Source organism: Malaya genurostris, chromosome 1 (genome assembly GCF_030247185.1).
Source record: "Malaya genurostris strain Urasoe2022 chromosome 1, Malgen_1.1, whole genome shotgun sequence".
NCBI classification, from domain to species: Eukaryota; Metazoa; Arthropoda; class Insecta; order Diptera; family Culicidae; genus Malaya; species Malaya genurostris.
This window is the reverse complement of record NC_080570.1, coordinates 72,767,899-72,786,793: the sequence shown is the minus strand read 5'-3', so window position 1 is coordinate 72,786,793 and position 18,895 is coordinate 72,767,899. Positions and strand designations below refer to the sequence as shown.

General features: G+C 39.2%; 1 protein-coding gene across 3 annotated transcripts; it reads right to left on the bottom strand.

Moving 5' to 3' along the window:
* Positions 1-360: 360 nt before the first annotated feature.
* On the bottom strand, positions 361-18,623 carry LOC131440453 (uncharacterized). 3 transcript variants are annotated; one of them, XM_058611738.1, is made up of 5 exons: positions 18,206-18,623; positions 4,371-5,198; positions 2,218-4,267; positions 983-2,123; positions 361-917 (listed from the first exon to the last, which is right to left on the bottom strand). In XM_058611738.1, exons 1-5 carry the CDS (start codon positions 18,356-18,358, stop codon positions 809-811), a joined length of 4,281 nt encoding a protein of 1,426 aa, XP_058467721.1. In that variant the 5' UTR covers positions 18,359-18,623; the 3' UTR covers positions 361-808. The 3 variants fall into 3 exon arrangements, with proteins under 3 accessions (XP_058467721.1, XP_058467722.1, XP_058467723.1); XM_058611739.1 differs by lacking the exon at positions 18,206-18,623 and adding an exon at positions 17,879-18,151; XM_058611740.1 differs by having other exon boundaries at positions 361-2,123.
* Between the last annotated feature and the right edge of the window lie 272 nt (positions 18,624-18,895).

The window sequence follows — 18,895 nt, the reverse complement described above, 5'->3', positions numbered from 1 at the left end:
ACCGCAACGATTCAACATTTCTTACTGATTATGGTTGCTAATGCTTAATGACTGAGAGGAAACATAGATTGAAGAAACGTCAAATGAGTGAAACACAGAAAAGATAATTGTTTGGAAAAAGATACGTTCAGAGGCAGACCCGGTTAGCTTGGAGCGAAAGTCTTCGTCATTTTTTCAACGCCATCGCACGGCAGGACATTCAACATATTGTGTCAAATGTATCACTTACTTGTGAGCATACAGTGCTGCTACATTCACGAGCATTATCTCCACATACTTGTTTGGAGAGAGTAATATTGAAGCTCATTCAAAATGAATTGATACCTAGGTTAGAATGTGATAATTGAAATATGAAAGTCCTTTGATCTAGCTAATAATAAATACCATATATAATTTTATTAATATATTTGCATCATATGAATAATGTAGTACTTAATCGTGGAAAGGGGCTTGTAAAATTGCAGTTCCTTTTAATTTTCCATTTTTAGTATGTGCTGTTTTAGGTCGAGTGTGTTTTTGTGAGTTTGGAAAAACAAATGATACGACTTTTACAAATTAAAATAATATATATAGGAATATGTTCTTTAGCTCACTACGCCACCCAAACAGGGAAACATGGAGACATAGTATCTTTATCTGGATATATGCTGCATTCCAGCGGTCGCTAAATGCGCGACAGGTGGTATCACTCAACATTCTCTTTCCTAATCTTTCCCTGCTTATCGCTATCTTTACTCTTGCATTCGACTTTGAAAAAGTCTATACATTTGACATTTATGAAAAAACAATACTTGTTTGCGTTTATGAGTTAAATCTCTTCAGCAATTTTTGTCGAAGAAGATGCTTCATCGAAATAAACAATTTTTTGTTCAGGTAAAATTGCGGGACGATACGAGGTACAAACTAGGCTTCTTTCTCTAAAACAAGTGTTAAATATTTAACGCTTCAAAACAACAGTTTCAATTAAAAATGAAATAATTACTCGACACCATCCATCTGTACCAATGGCACGAGATCTTGTTCGTTTTGCAAATTTTCATAGGAATCATTCTCGTGAAAGCTGACATCGGGTTCCAGAGGAAGACCCTCATCATCATCATCAAGTCCAGTTGTATCAGCATCATCTGCCAGCATTCCAAAACTATCTCCAAAGTTAGGCTGATTGCCGAAAACAGAATGATAACTGAAATCGAAATTTCCTCCATTATCACCAGCTAATCCGGCTGCCATCTGATGAGGATTAAAGTTATCCCACAGGGAATTGTTGTCGTTACTGCTATTTAATTGCATGCCATAGTCACTATAGTCGATCCATTCGTTTCCATTGCCAGGATGAACTGATCCATTACCGCCAGGAGTACCAACTGATGGTGTGAGTTCCAAATGTGGTTTCCTGGGACGCCTTCTTCTCGGCTCTCCTTCCAAGCGCACATCGTGTACATGTTCTCCTTTAACCTGGTCCACGCGACCATCTGCGCCCAGATACACTGCCGCGTGACAACTTCGTATCGCAGAGCAACGCCACACTTTCCGACCATCCTTTCTGACATAGTGCAAAAAGTAACGGCATTGTTGGAATACCAACACGTCACGGTTTTTCCAATTTTTCACAATTTTATAATCGCGTGATCCAATAAGATTTTTCCTTTTAGCTAAGCTATTGTTGGCAGAAGCATTATTGTAGTCTTCTGCTTTGTGATTATGTAAAATATTGTTAGTACGTATCACTTGTCCACTGAGTGTTGTATACAACGAAGTCTGGCAATTCATTTTCGCTTCATAATTCGAGCATCGCCAAAATGCCGTCTGATCATTCATATTTTTAGAGACATATTTGTAATGATATCCATGGTGAACAATAAACTTGGGCAGTAGTAGCGACGATGACGCGGATGAAGAGGATGTTGGTTCCATGGACTGATCTAAATCTATGCTAAGTGGATCCGGAGTGGCAATCAATTGGACTTCATCATCCGACTTTGAGCCTCCACTTTGATCGAGCATGTTTGCATTGGGTCGATTCAAAAGATTATTCATCATCGATGTTGCACCGTGAGTATGCACCAGATCGCGGGGGACTTGTAATGTCTTATTAGGTAGTAGAAAGACAGTAGCACGACAGCCTAGAAGTCGGAAAAGTTTATGTTTTTAATGATATTTTTATTTTTCTATATAAGCAGTGCCACCAAATATTCAATTTGGCAGCAGTACACTTACCCGCAACTGATGAACACCGAAAGACGATTTTTCCATCCTTCCTCGAATAATCGAGATAGTACCGGCCATTCTGATACAATATCACATCCCGCCCTTTTGAATTTTTTGCCAATATGTAATCGGATGTTCCTATTTCCTCCTGAGGTAGCTTCACTGTTGGAAGCTCCTCCTCAATTTGACCACCAGCTACCTCGGGCCAGACTGCTGGTATTTCGTGATTGTGTTCGTGGTTTCTCATGCTTACTAATTCGTACGTATCTTCCTTCGTATGGAACGAAACCGGGCACTTGGTATCTAGCCTCATGGCGCAACGCCAATAAATCGTACCCTCGCGCTTACGAGTCGCAAACCGGAATCGGTGGCCATTGTGCACAATATACCGATGATACGGAGGAGCATACGCGTTGGCCGACGTATCGAGCAATAGCCCGCTACCAAAGCTGCTGTTATTTGAACTATCCCCCATTCTACTAGAGTCCATTGCGGAATTAGGTGTACTAAGGCTTCGCTTCGGAGGCATATGATTGTGGTCGACAAGTTTGGCAAAGTTAATCGACCCATCCGGGAAAAGATGTACAGCACCACGACAGAGTCGATGCGATGAACAGCGCCAGACTTGTCCTCCGTTTTTTTTCTTATAATCGACAAAGTATCGCCAACCATTGTATATGAGAATTTCTTTGTTTTTGTAATTCAGTATAATTTTATATCCATTCGCGCGAGCGACATCCTCATTGCTGCTAGCACTGACAACGGGATCAGATAACATTGGGAATTGGCCACTTTCGGCAACTGTTTGCTGCTGTCTTCTTGGTTGACCATCGGCGTCTTTGATGGGACTCGTTATTAAACTATCCTTGGTGACGTACTTTTCCAAGTTTTCCGTCGGAGGATGAGTGTGAACAAAATTTTTAGCCTCTGCAATTGTGTTGTCTGGCATTAAAAATGCTCCTGCTGGACAATTACGAAACATGGTGCACCGATAAGAGCGCTTGCCATTTTTAGATTCGTATTGGAAATAGTAACGATAGCCCTGATAAATGAGAAATTCTCGTTTTTGTCCGCTTTTAACAAGCTGAAAATCCGTCGATCCTGTTGGTGGCGTAGACGGAACCTTCTGTGGTGCTATCACGTTGCATATAATTACATTCTCAATCTGAACAGTTGGATCTGGTGGGTCATGATTGTGTGCTTGATCATTGAAATTGATGAATTCAAATGTAGCCTTCGTATGTAAGGAAGCCTGACAGTTGCTTTCCTGCCTCATCATACATCTCCAGTACAGTGATCCCTCCGGTCTAGCATGACAATATTTATATTGATAACCCTCATAGAGAGCTACCTTCGGGGCTCTGCTTTTTCGCTTGCCACCGTCAGCCTCATCATCATTTGCAGCCTCATCCTCTTCTTCGCTCAAGCCTTCCTTTTTGATTTTACTTTCCAGCTTGATTTTTCCATTGTGCAGTTGATAAATGATATCTTTACATTTCTCATCATTTTCGGTCTTACTGATACACTCCCATACCTTCACAGCATTCTTTTCGATCTTTATTAATTTGTGCTTGTGATTTTTGTACAGTAGGCTTTCTTCATCACCGTCTTCGCCTTTCAGAATTTTATAAGCATCCGTATCCTCAAGGAATTCCTCTTCCTTAAGAGACTCGGTTACGCTATCAATTTTCGCCGTCAACGGCGATTTGCTCATAAGTCTTGCCGGTTGCTGTCGCGATTGTGGGTGCGGTGAAACAGTAGGCGATTGGTGTTCTTGCTGCAACGCAGCTTCGTCCGCATGTTCTGGCAGAATTGCCTCATGCTGTTTGTCATCCGTCTCAGTTGGAGGATGAATATGGTTTATTTTGTCGTTCGTTTTAAACAGTCGCCCTTTATAGCTGCAAACCTTTACCGGACATCCATTAATACTGCATGCCCAGTACCATTTGGGTAATCCACTGCAGGATTTGTTTCGTCGCAGAAAACGATTTGCCTCAAAAATCAGATTGTATGAGTTGCATCGTGCTTTCACCACCTTGAAGCTGGTATAGCCTCCGTCCTGCGTGAATAAATCGAATTAGTTTTAGTTAAAAAATAATGGAAAACAGAAATTCCGAACAACTAACGAATCAATCAACGGATATATAAAACAGTTTACTTACCACCACGAAATTTGGATTTGGTGCACCCGCATTGAGTATCAGATCTCGTAGACCATCATCAAGGAATTTTTGAACTTTCCTCGTTTGTTCAACTGTATTCACTAAGAAGGGGTCGTAACGGCTTCCTATTGGCATCGGTGGATGGATAGAAAGTTTTCCGCCATTGCTCATGTTCAGGTGCTGGCGATAGGCACTTTCAAAGCCACGAGCTTGAGGTGGTAATGGGGACGAAGTGTGGAATGGATTGGGATGCATACCTGGGCGCGCAAGAAGTCGCTCCGTAGGTACGGTCGTTATAAATTTTTGAGGTCGTCCCCGTTTGCCTGTCAGATTAGAATAGTCCGTTATTTTAAGCGGTTTCAACCCAGAACTGCCAGGTTGAGGGGAAAATTCTGTTGTTCTCCAACCTCGTTCAAAACTACTATTACCGGACCCAAAATTGGGTTGATCATTTCCATTCAGTGAAGCTTGGTCGATTTGTTTGTCGCCAATTTGGGTCTCTTGTGAGAGAAATTGATCTGGATTGAAAAATCCGCCTTCATCATCCTCATCGACCACTTCCTGTTTAACTTGCAAGTTATTAGTGCCATCGTCTGATTTTGAGTTGGAATCCGATTTTGTCAGCTGTTTTTCCTCATCATCCAATATTCCGCTGGCCCGTACTGAGACAGGGTCCGCGGTGAGGCCGAGTCCAGAGAAAAAATTAGTTCTTCGTTTTCGCAACAACTTATCATTCTCAACGCATTTAATTTTGTACTTAAAGAAGGCTTCAACACTGACAATGCAACTGGAGCAAATTTGGGCATTGTGATCATCTCGAAAACTTAGCTGAAAAAGAAAAACCAATTTAATTTCATATATGTCCATTCGCCACTATCGCAGCATTTCATATAGACGTGAAGTAAGAAGTTGCCGTTACGTTCTATTGTAGACATTATTTTTCGATATACCTAACAGCTGTTTCTAAGCCTACAAGCAAGGATGGCTTTTATCGCATCAAAGAACGCTCACTGGCAACTTTTCACACGATTGAATCAGTGCCATCAAAGAGAGACGGATATCATCGCAACAACAAAAACCCGGCATGGCTTATTTAATATAGAATCGACACCAGTGCGAGAGCGAATTTCTCTCGATGACATTTCTGAGAATCAAAGGTTAGCACGCTGCTGTGGGGATCCTCTCTGAAGCAACAAACGATCGCTTATTCTCGTTTCACGATCCGATTCTATACAGGCAGTTGATAATTGCGATAGAACTATTGCCGCTTATTCTAAGTATGTGCATATAACCTTTGTATAAGTTGTGTCTATGAAAATGTCTGTGAATGCTCCACACGAGGGTTTTGAAATATTGCAACCTAGTATAAGAATCATCAAGTCGAATCATCGATTCGGTTTTCTGCGATAATTGTCAACTTGCGGTTCTCTCTTGGGAAATTCCACACAGCAACGATCATTATCAGACAGTAAATTTTTTTAAGGGCGTGAAATACTCAGAGTATAAAGTGGAGCGAATAAATGTAGCAAAATTCTCTCACGGTTAATGCATTGAGAGACTCGAGTTCTTGTAGCATCTTCTACCGGATTGAAAATGTTGTATACAATATAGATAGCAATATAGCAGCTTCTGTCAAATTTTCGGCAATCACCAACACTGCCTACAAGTACAGAAAGCTTCTGTAACACCAGCTAAGATATCTAACGAAAGTACCTCTAACGTCAGATATCTAAGTTTCCGTTGTGCCAGTTTTTTAAGCAAAGGTTTACAGCATTTTCTGAAATGGGTCCTGTGTTATTTACTCTCAATTTTGAGCCTCTCACTACAAGGAGAACCCCCAGAATTTCTTCGCACTAACACGATACAACGTGCTCACCCGTTGAGAGTCATTGCTAAAAAATATTATCATTTTAATGAACGTGTATGGTGCAGTAATTACGAGTTTTCTATCAAATTTGAAATACATCATTACTTAGTCATCATTAAAAATGACAAAAAAAATTCTCGTGTAAGGGCCGCTATTGACTTAACTAACCAATCTGTTGATTTTTTCAATAACCATTTAGGCTGTTTCTTTCTTCTGCCTTTCTCGAATGCTGTCAGTTTACTGAGAATGAAGAAAGTAAAACGCAAAACAAAAATCCTTTTCATTTCACCAGAAACGTTTTATGTTGAAAATTTTAAATGGCAATTGAACATCATCTATGTCATTTACGCACTTGCCGTTTCATGTAAGTGAAATTATATGAAACAACATAAGAATTAATTTTAAAACAAGTTTTCATTGTGTAAAATAAATATATCTGCAATATAAATTTTTAATTTCATCTACGAGTACTGCAATTCCGGAATCTAACGAGTAAACCGATGTGAAAAATGACATGCGAATACAACTATGAAAATAAAACTGCGAGAAAGATACCGCAGATACAGGACTCGAACCCTCGAGCTAGCTCCTATCCGAGCAAATTGTTTTCGCCAATGAAACTACCCTGCACGTGAAACACACCAGAAATAGCCCAATTGAACAGAAGAACCGAACATGTTCAGCCGTACTCGGTCGCCACGCAGTTTAGTTGTAGTCATGACCCCACGGCAACCACTCCGACAGCAATCATTACACGTTTGCATCGCAAGTCTATTTTCACTCTCCGCTTTGCCGTCATACACTGAGTTGAGATTTTGTTTATATCGATAGTCCCACGACAAAAGGGCCTAACTGCAAATGAGAGCCTCTCTTTGTTTACTTTCTCTTTTGGTTATTACGGAGCCATTACTGCAATTTATCCAAAGTTTCCAATATGAATCGAAAGCTTGTGGGTTTACCTTGAAAGTTTTGCGAAGAGTTAGGCGTCAAATATAAAAGTAATGCGATAAATCGTGAAAGAAAAAGTAAACAAAGAGAAACTGTCATTTGCAGTTAGGCCGTTTTGTCGTGGGACTGTCGATATCTCTTTTGCTGCCATCAGTGTCATCATCTATATGATGATCTCAGTTGATGTATGGTCGCAGCGTTGACGATTATGATATCGTACACTTATATTGAAAGACAAATCAAACATCTAAAGACTGTCCCAGAAAGTATGGACGCAACCAAAAACCGCTGCCATTTCGCAACGGTTCAGAATCTCTCAATTTTTATGACTTCGTCCTGTTGTTTACACTCTTCTTAGAGTGCCTATAACCAGAGTGACGACATTTCATTCTTAATGTTGGCAACAATTCAAAATATTTAATTCGAAATGTTGGCAGTTTCGTTAGCATTAACATTGTATTTGACAGGTCGTTTGCTCGTTTGGAATAAAGCTGTCATTCCAAACGAGCAGCTGTCGTCACTCTGGTTATAGGCACTCTAACTCTTCTCTAACCACTTGTGCAGTTGTTTATTCGTTTTCATTAGTTTGTTTCGAAATGCGTGGACTTTCAGCAGAACAACGTCGAAAAATTGTGTACAAATGGTGCACAGAACGCGGACTGTCACTGAGAAAGATAGCAAAAATGGAAGAAGTAGTTGAAAAAGCCGAGCGAAATGCAATCAGAAAGCTCGGTGAGGATACGTGAAACTCGATTACAAATCCTTGCTGGGACCACAATATTATACGGTGCGAGAAGGGCAAGTGTAAAACCAGTCCGAGACATCGATTGAAGTCGAAAAATTTGGTAAGAAAGCTATGGTCTGGCAAGCAATTTGTAGCCGCGGTAAGATTTCGAAACCCTTCATCACCACTGCTTCAATGAACAGCGAAATAAACATCAAGGAATGTTTACAAAAACGACTTCTACCCATAATTCGAAGCCACAAGAATCCTGTTGTATTCTGGCCAGATCTTGCTTATTGCCACTAACACTCGAAATCAACGGTAGAATGGTATATGTTACTACCAAAAATGTCACTTTCGTCCCAAAAGACATGAATCAAATCAAATGGCTCACAACTTCGACCAATTGAGGAATTTTGGACATTAACGAAGGCACATCTTAGGAAACATGTCTCGGCAGCCGAAACCATTCAACAGTTCGAAAAAGATTGGAAAAAAGTGTCAAAGCTTGTCGCCAAGAAGTCTGTACGGAATTTGATGAGGAACGTTCGCAAGAAGGTGCGCCAGCTAGTCTACAATGGCTAAATAGAAAATGTTGAGAATAATATTCTGTTGTTCTAGTCTAATATTATCAGTATATCGAATAAAATTTGAATATCTAACACTTGTGAATTATTTACAGCGAAATCAAAGTGCGTCCATACTTTCTGGGACAGTCTTTATTAACTTTAAATGATGTGTTTTGTCTTATTAAGACGTAGAGCCGCCTTGAGCTATTTCAAATTTTGATCAGTATATGCCGAACCGTTTAAAAACTCTTGTTGAAATGAAGTGATAGTATTTCTATATTCTTTAAAGTACATCTCTAGCATTGAGTTCATCAACAACATACATGAAAATGGATTTATAATTGCTCTTCTGGCGAGACATTTTGCTGATCTTGAATTTTTTTTATCTTGAAATTTATTTATTTATTTATTTAGGCATAATCAACAGACACAATATGGTCCTAATGATACTTTCTAGTAATATACAAAAAATTTCCAAGTATCCTACTGCGTGATAGATTGAAGTCGAATCCTAATGAAACGCGATTGAATGATCTCTGCAAGCTTATAATAGCATTGTTAGCACTGTAGTTAGTTCGTCGTAAAGGAAGTCGAAGAAATGCACTGTTGCGAAGAGCACGGAGTCGGACGTTGATATTAATTTCGCGGAGCAAAGAAGGGCAGTCAATCTTATCGGTCAAAACTAGAGATGGTCGGGTATAGAAATTCTTATACCCGTACCCGACCCGTACCCGACCCGTACCCGTGTGATCAGCAAAAAAATTTACACGTACCCGATAAAAAATTAAAAAAATTTACCCGTACCCGATCAACAATAAAAAAAAATTACCCGTACCCGAGAAAAAATACAAAAATTTACCCGTACCCGATTGAAAATTACCTGTACCCGTACCCGTCCCGAATGAGTAGTAAAAATTTTACCAAAATTCAAGATGGAAAAAATAAAGTGTTTTAGATAGCGAGCCGTATCAGGCTCTAGTTGGTAAGTAAAATACATTAAAATGCTTGTTAACATATAAATACACTGTGAAGCATGAATAGATTTCCAATGTCTTTGGTACTTTATACTCATTTACAAATATCAACAAAAGGGAGTAATATCTACTCAATTTTTTCGAGAAGCATATTTACCCAAAATGTCGTAATACCCGTTGTATTCAATTTTGGGTAGGTATGGTTTTACGAAACAGTGGTTTTTACAGCCATTGAACTTCTGTGCCCTCGATTCTATGAGCTCCGTTTATGTAGTGAGGGTTCCAAACGACAGAACAGTACTCCAAGGATGAAGGAACAAGCGAGCAAAACAGAGATTTTAAACAGTGCACGTCTGTAAAATGTTTAGCCATCCTCATTACAAATCCTAGGTTGCGAGAAGCTTTAGAAACGATATAACTGATGTGTTGCTTGAATGTCAGTTGCTCATCGAGGAAGACACCAAGGTCTTTAACACACGTCGTGCTGAATATCGGGGATCCTTCCAGAAAGTAATCACAATGAAATGGCTCTTTCTTCTTCGAGAACGTAATGGTCGAGCATTTGTCAGGATTCAATTTCATTCGGTCTACTTTACACCACTCGGCGAAGCTCAACAACTGTCGTTGTAGAAAACTTGCATCTACTTCGAATGTAATAGTAGATCCTAACGTCATCGGCAAACGATAGACGAGGGCCCTCTAGAGTAAAGTTGACGTCGTTGAAGTACAGTAAAAATATTAAAGGCCCGAGATGGCTACCCTGCGAAATTCCGAACGAAGCATTAAACTCATTGGAAACGTGATCGCCGAGTTTCACTGCTAAACGACGATCCACAAGATGTGATTGCAGCCATCGAAGGATGTTAGAGCCGAATCCAAGTCTTTTCAATTTAGCAATTGTTATGTTGTGGTTTATTATATCAAAGGCAGAAGAGAGATCGGTGTAAATAGCGTCTGTTTGTAAGCCTTTTGACATACCATCAGTCACGTAGCACATGAATGACAACAGGTTGGTGGTTGTGGAGCGCTTAGGCATAAAACCATGTTGAGTGTCGACATTAAATTGCTTGCAGTAGTTAAAAATCGGTGTCAGAATAACCTTTTCAAACAGTTTAGGAACTGCACTAAGCCATGTGATGCCACGTTAATTGTTCAATTTTTCAATTTTCAATTTTTGTCACCTTTCTTATACACTGGGAACATAAAAGAAGTTGGGAAAAACTTCTTTTGAGAGTGACATCCGAAATAGTCGACAAAGGGGAGCAATTACACCAATCGAGCAATTCTTCAATATAACTACCGGTAAGCCATCAGGGCCAGAGGAGGCAGAAGAGTTCATGCAAGCGATTGCCGTCCGAATAGAATCCTAGTCAATATGCATGAAATTTAATGAATTATTAGACTCTAGAACGTTAAGTACAGCGAGTGTAATTTGTTGCGGGCTTAAGGTTTCGTTTTTAAAGACACAAGAAAATTGTTCCGAAAAAATCTGACAGATTTCCCGCTTACACGAACCAGTCAACTCTCCAAACTTCATGATAGAAGGCAACTCAGACTCCTTCCTTTGCTCGTTCAGGTATTTCCAAAAAGCCTTCGGATTGGATTTCAATTTCCGTTGTACATTTTTCAAGTAGTTGATATGGCAACGCTTGACAGTTTTCCTGTATAATTGATTGATCTGCACGTAGTGATTACGCAGGGCGTATTCTTCAGGTTTATGCGGCTCTTTTTGTCGTTTTCGAAGTTATCGACTTTGGGACTTGAGACCGCGTAACTTTGGAAATCCGCGTAGAAAAAAAAACCGCAAAATAAAGGAAATTTGTTCTATGCCAAATGTCTTATAAATGCATGAAACCTCGAGATCTGATGTAATCTGAACATTTTTGCCTTTCTCATATAGAAAGGTTATGCAATCACTGTGAAAACCGACTTTTGAACCGAGGCCCAGAGGGCCGAGTGTCATATACCATTCGACTCAGTTCGTCGAGTACGCAAAATGTCTGTGTGTGTATGTGTGTGTGTGTGTGTGTATGTGCGTATGTGTGTATGTAACGTTTTTTTGCACTAAGTTTTCTCGGAGATGGCTGAACCGATTTTCACAAACTTAGATTCAAATGAAAGGTCTTGTGGTCCCATACAAAATTCCTGAATATTATTTGGATCCGACTTTCGGTTCCGGAATTATGGGGTAAAATGTGCAAAAAATTGTGAAAATAAGTGCACTAACTTTTCTCAGAGATGGCTGAATCGATTTCCACCAACTTAGATTCAAATGAAAGGTCTTGTGGTCCCATAAAAAATTCCTGAATATTATTTGGATCCGACTTCCGGTTCGGGAGTTATGGGGTAAAATGTGCAAAAAGAAGAAAAAATGTGTTCTAACTTTTCTCATAGATGGCGCGACCGATTTTCACAAACTTAGGTTCAAATGAAAGGTCCTGTAGTCCCATGCGTTATTCCTGAATTTCATGCGGATCCGACTTTCGGATCCGGAAATATAGGGTAAAGTGTGTTAAAAATTGTATATCATCACTGAAAATGGGTAAAAACCTTAAAAAAATTTCTAAATCGACCTTTAATCTTTTCCAATTTGATGGTTTTTATCAGTAGACGGTCAAACAAACCAATTTCGGTTATTTTTTTTAGAATCGAAGAAATATTTTTTTGCCTTTCTCATATAGAAAGGTTATGCAATCATTGTGAAACCGACTTTTGAACCGAGGCCCGGAGGGCCGAGTGTCATATACCATTCGACTCAGTTCGTCAAGTACTCAAAATATCTGTGTGTCTGTGTGTATGTGTATGTGTATGTATGTGTATGTGTGTGTATGTGTGTATGTAACTTTTTTGCACTAACTTTTCTCGGAGATGGCTGAACCGATTTTCACAAACTTAGATTCAAATCAAAGGTCTTGTGGTCCCATACGTAATTCCTGAATTTCATCAGGATCCGACTTTCGGATCCGGAAATATAGGGTAAAGTGTGTTAAAAATTTTATACCATCACTGAAAAGAGCGAAAAACCGTAAAAAGTTTTCTAAATCGACCTCAAATCTTTTCCAATTGATAGTTTTTATCAGTAGACGGTCAAACAAATCTATTTCGGTTATTCTTTCAAGAATCGAAGAAAAATAATGTTGAAGAATACCACAGTATTATATATGATAGTATGATTGATATGAGAAAGGCATCATTACACCACTAGGTGGATTAAAACAGGTTTTTAAATCGAAAATCAATGTCAAAGAGTTGACTTAAACAAAATTTCGGGATAACACAAGATCTCGACGTCTCATGCATTTTTAAGACGAAACAAGAAAACCGTGTAACTTGGAAAATCCGCGTAAAAAGAAACCGCGTAAAAAAACCTCAGTGTATTGGGGTTACTTGTAGTTCGAATAAAAAAAAAGTCTTATTGTCTTTAGATTTTCCATTTTCTCACACGGCTTGCCATAGTGAACGGCTTGCTGACAATATTGACGCGTGGTCTGCTGGCCGTCATACGTGACCAGCGATCTACATGATCACCTCCCGACGAATTCGAAAATCACATAAGATGGAATTTCGTTAAGTGCGTGCGTGAGACCCGTACACCATTCAGAACACCTGGAAAAAAGTTCTTCCATTGCACAGTGGTCCGAAGCGGTAAATTAGCGAGAGTAAAATAGTTTTTACAATACATAAAACATTTTGTAGTTGGTGTCTTCACAAAAGTTGTTTGTAATCAGCTGACGCATTTTCTTATGTAAAAAGTCATTGGGGTGGTGCATGTTTGGATTGAAATCTGGAATCTAACTTTCCTCATTGAATTAGGAAATTATTATTTTTTTTACTTTTTTATTTATGACTTCTGGTCAGTCAGTAATTTTTAGTTTTTTCCGGTTTTTTAACGATATCAAACTAACTAGAGATTATAAGAAGAGAAAGAATATGAAATTATAGAGCTATTGTACTCAAGGAAGAGCAAGGATGTGAAGAATACAGTGCGGAAAAGTGAGACGTGACAAGGGTCATTTTAAGTAAGCAGAAGGCATCTCGTAACTAAACTTTTACCTTCTACCAGAGGAGTCGAACTTAGGCATTTTAGCGATACGAGTCATCCGAGTCTCTGATATGTCAGAAAGTAAAGGCAAAGGTCGTTTGCCATTCACTATCCGAACCGGCAAAAGTAAAGTTACGAGAAGTTGTCACATTCTGCCCACGACGGCTTCTCACACAACGTATGGCTATGAGTCCCAGGGTGCAAACAACCTTTGCCTTTACTTTCTGACATATCAGAGACTCGGATGACTCGTATCGCTAAGATGCCTAAGTTCGACTCCTCTGGTAGAAGGTAAAAGTTTAGTTACGAGAAGCCTTCTGCTTACTTAAAATGACCCTTGTCACGTCTCACTTTTCCGCACTGTATTCTTCACATCCTTGCTCTTCCTTGAGTACTATGGCTCTATAATTTCATATTCTTTCTTTTCTTATAATCTCTAGTTAGTTTTATATCGTTAAAACCCGGAAAAAATTAAGAAATTATTGCACTGCACAACAAAATTGTCGTACATTCAATTCTGAGCAACTTTGCTGAAGAAGTCACCTTTCTAGCTCCTCATTTGATTGAGTTTCATCAATTTTTCGGAGTAAAAATAGGGTAGCTCTTGAAAGATCACTTTTTTTGTTTTAAGTTTTTTGTGAGCAATTTTACGAGAATATCGTCTCCCGGAGCTAATTATTGCGCACAATATCAGGTGTACAACTTTGCTTCCGCCGTTTTTCCAAAATTAAAAGCTTCATTGCGAAAAAGTGCTTACAGATGTATTATTTAAAGTATTGTTCGTCGCTAGCGACAACTTTCTCCCATCTTTCCGGCAATTTTCGGATCCCGGCTCGAAAAAAGGAGTCCTTTTTTGACGCTATCCATGAAGCAATCCATTTTTCCAACTCTTCGAAGGATTGAAAATGTTGATCAGCCAGGCCGTGTGCCATCGAACGGAATAGGTGGAAGTCAGAAGGGGCGACATCTGGGGAATACGGCGGGTGGGGCAAGACTTCCCAGCGTTTCCAGGTACTTTTTGGAAAACTTTTGCGACGTGAGGCCAAGCATTTTCGTGTTGGAGGATGACTTTGTCATGTCGCTTTTGATATTGTGGCCGCTTTTCTTTTAGCGCGCGACTAAGGCGCATCAGCTGCGTTCGGTAGCGATCTCCTGTGATGGTTTCACCCAGTTTTAAGAGCTCGTAGTTTTGAAATGGCTTGCTGACTCACTCCCAACGATTCGGCAAGCTCTTCTTGGGTTTGGCACGAATCTTCATCCAGCAATGCTTCTAGTTGTTCATCTTTCAAGGTTTTTTCTCTTCCATCATCATGTTTGTCTTCGACATCGAAATCACCATTTTTAAAACGTTGAAACCATTCCCGACACGTTTTTTCACTCTGAGCAGCATCACCGTAAGTTTCTGAGAGCATTCGATGCGCTTCAGCTGCATTTTTTTCCGAATTGTAACAGAAAAGTAAAACTTCCCGCAAATGGCGAAAATTGGGCACATAAACAGACATTTTTGAGCGTGAATAATACGAAAACAAGAACAACTGTCACTGAAACGGCGATGACAATTCGTTAGGCACTGTACACACTAACTTTAAAGGTATTATCACCAGCCTCAGCCGGTACAGCCACCTATCGGAAAACGGCGGAAGCAAAGTTGTTCACCTGATAATAATAATATAAGTATAAGATTAGTTTTTAACGATTTGGCATCTGTTGAATATTGATATAGGAAGGTTGTCTAGTTTTTGATTGAAAAATTTTCATAATGGTAGCCTACATTGAAAAACTCAACTGGGCAAAATTGTGCGCAATAGTTAGCCTGTCAACTCTTCGAAAGACAATTTTCTTGAAAAACTGCTCACGAAAAAGTTAGTTGATTTTTTAGAAGCCACCCTACTTTAAAATATATTTTTGTCTCGCTAATTTCCCGTTTCGGACCACTGTGCATTGTCTACTTTCGATGGAGAAAATTTCTCCGTATTGCGACAGATTGTTTCTAATGAATTTCTCTCCAGCCTCTGGTGCGAGATCATGCACGTGCGCTTCGATTGCACTATCTTCCCCATACACCGGTATGTTGTACTTCACGTTTTCATATACTACGTAACGTAATGCATTATTCGCTTTGTTGAACTGAATCTCGATAATTTTCTTCAGGTCGATGTGCATTTGCCGCATACAAGGTACTGTCCCAAATCCTTTGCTGTTGTCTATCACCAAAAGCAAAGGAATTCGTAGGACCGAACCAAGCGGGATTTACTGGGCCACTACGGATCACATATTCGCGATAAAACAAGTACTTCAGAGGTGTCGTGAATACAACATACCTATGCATCACCAATTCATTTACTTCAAAGCGGCATACGACACAATCGATCGAGAACAGCTATGGCAGATTATGCACGAATGCGGTAAACACGTAATGCACGGTAAACTAACGCGATTGGTCAAAGCAACGATGGATAGAGTGATGTGCTGCGACCGAGTATTTAGGATGCTCTCGAGTTCCTTCGAATCTCGGAAAGGGCTACGGTAAGGTGATGGACTCTCTTGACTCTCGTACAGTATTTCTTTGGCCAATGAAGGTGTGATTTGAAGAGCGAGGATCGACACGAGTGGTACGATCTTCCGAAAGTCCGTAAAGCTGTCTGGCTTCGCTGACGAAGTATTGTGACACGTACCCTTGAGAAGATGATGGAAATATGTATTGGACTTAAAGCTGAAGCTATACGTATCGGACTGGCTATAAAAGCACCGAGAACAAAATACGTGAGAGGAAGAGTGTCGATTTTTCATTTTCAACGAACATGTATCGGGTTCGGGTTATAAGATTCGTGCGGTTTAGGCTCAGTTTTGGAAGAAACATTTGTCTCGGGTTCGGGTCGGGTAACGATAAGTTTTTTTTAATTTTCGGTACGTGTTTGATAAAATGCTTACCCGACCATCTCTAGTTTCGAGTTGTGTACAATAATAGTATCAGAGAAAATCTTTCGAAACGGAAAACATAGGTGACCTAGGGTAGACAGTTCTTTTTGATTTTTTGTTTGTTCTGTTCCTCCATAAAGTAGATTGGTTATAACATTATGCCAATTCTGGTACTTATCCGTTATCAGGGCACAAGAAAAAAAGCGGCTAACACAGTATGCTTGAGTAACCGAAATCTTGCTAATGTAGGTAGCGGCCTTTCGTAAACAATCCAGTAATACTCCCGTTTGCCCGATTTACTCAAAGCTAATAGGTATGCCTTAAGGGGGCATTACACGAGGTCATTTTTATTGAACGTGTAAAGGCAGTAATTGAACTAGTAAAGACAAAATCTCTCCTTCCTTTATCCTTAATTGAATTTCATTGTGAGGACAAGGCAATCTCGGTTACCAGTTGGAAGCGGCGGATTCTTACATACAAATATGTAACACCTAACGCTTGGTACATTTGCCTTAGTTAGGAACAAACGATTGTGTGAATTGGGCAGCGCATGCTTCAAAGTACTAGCCATGCAATGAATCTGTACGCCAAGAATTGGCTGCGAAGTCTGTTAAAACAAAAAGGCCAAATACCACAAAAGGAATGTAATGCCAGGACTTTGACGCATCAAAGTAAACCATATCAGACATTTTTTGCACCTGAATTCTGAATTTTTCTGCTTTTATTATAATAGATTTTTAATAATTCACACCGGGCTGAGATTGAAATCTACAAATCACAAACTGATAAACAGTTAAACACAACAGTTGAATTTTTACAAAAACAATCAATGTGACGTAAATTATTACACAATGTTTACAAGATATGTTAATTGCAAATGCTTTGTCTAATTTCGTAATAAATTAGAAAAATTAGAGAGATAATTTCGGTCCACTAGATCGAGAACATAGTCTTCTACATCGTGATGAGATATCCGTTATATTGGGTTTCAATGACCAAAAGATCTAATTAAGCCTTTAGTAAGATTAAAACGGTATATATGTAGGATAGCGGATTTATTTTAACGTATTATAAATATAGGTATGATATATAAATGCATGATACATATATGAATATAGCTCAACATGTCTTCAATTTCATACAATTTTAAAACGGAATAGCCGATGAACGAATCAGCAGCAAGTTTGCCATGGTTTCCGAGAAAAAGAATTTGTATTTTAAATTATTCAATTAAAAAAGGTCGCAATGGTTTTACCAATAAAAAAAAAAAGAACTAAGTACGTGTATGATTTAGACAACCATAACGAATACATGTTAACGTATGTGTACAGAGCTAAGCAGCAGTTCCGAATATCAATGGTATTTAGTAGGTGAACATTTTCATAAAACTTTTTGAATTATCAATATGTACTTCTTTCCCAACTAGTTCATAAATACATACATAAGTAACGTCGATTTTACTTACTAATACAAATACTCGCTTGAATCGATATTGAATAAATTGCGGAGTAAAAACTTCAAGCATAATTTAGAAAACAGACACATAAAAGTTCACAGCGCATTCATTTTCCTGTACAGAAATTATTATAGCTTTTCACAAAAACTCGTAAACTTCCGGGCTTCTGCCCCTACTCCACCTCTACACTTGCCCTGTTACAATGACATGCTGGCAGCACTGAGGAATCATGTCTCTTCCTTCTCAATTGTCCCCCACCCAAAAAAACTTAGGCCCACTTGATATGTCCACTGCACTTCTTACGTTTCCCTGCCGGAACACTTCTACGACTCTTACCGTTATGGTGGTGCAGTCAAAAATTTTATGAAGCAGAGCTTTGTTCGGAATGCTGGCTGGTGGAAATAGCGGACACAAATCGTTGGATTTGTTGAAGCATAGTCGACAGAATTTCCCTTCGTTATGTTCCGGGCGCAAATCACCTTCGAACATCTTTTGCTGTTGTGATTTTGGTTTCCTTTCGCGGTCTAATATTCGCCACGGTCGTTGATGCTTGCGATAGACAGTTGTTTAAAAAAGCCAAAAGCACTTTTCACTTGTCTGATACCGGATAATCAGTCAATCTAGAACCAAATTTTACGCGACGACGAAACGACAGAGGTAGTCATTTTTTCTCCAACTTTACTTTTTGACTTGACAGTCGCTACTCTTCTACCACTTCTTCAAAATTCGATTATCTTACGTACACACTCTTTCCACTGAATGCATGCTCAACGTAGTGTTGGTGATTGAATGGAAGAAACAAAACGATAGGAAGAAAATAAAGAGAAAAGTTTGTTGACATTTGTAAACCTCACAGACATATTGGTACAGACGAGCTACTTTGGAAAATCAGGAATGATGAAAAAAAAAAAAACAGATTATAAAGCGACCCTTACACGAGACAATATTATTGTCAATACAAGGAGTATTGACAATACTTTCGATCGCGTAGTGGAAACTTCATCGGATTGACGAAAATATTGTCAA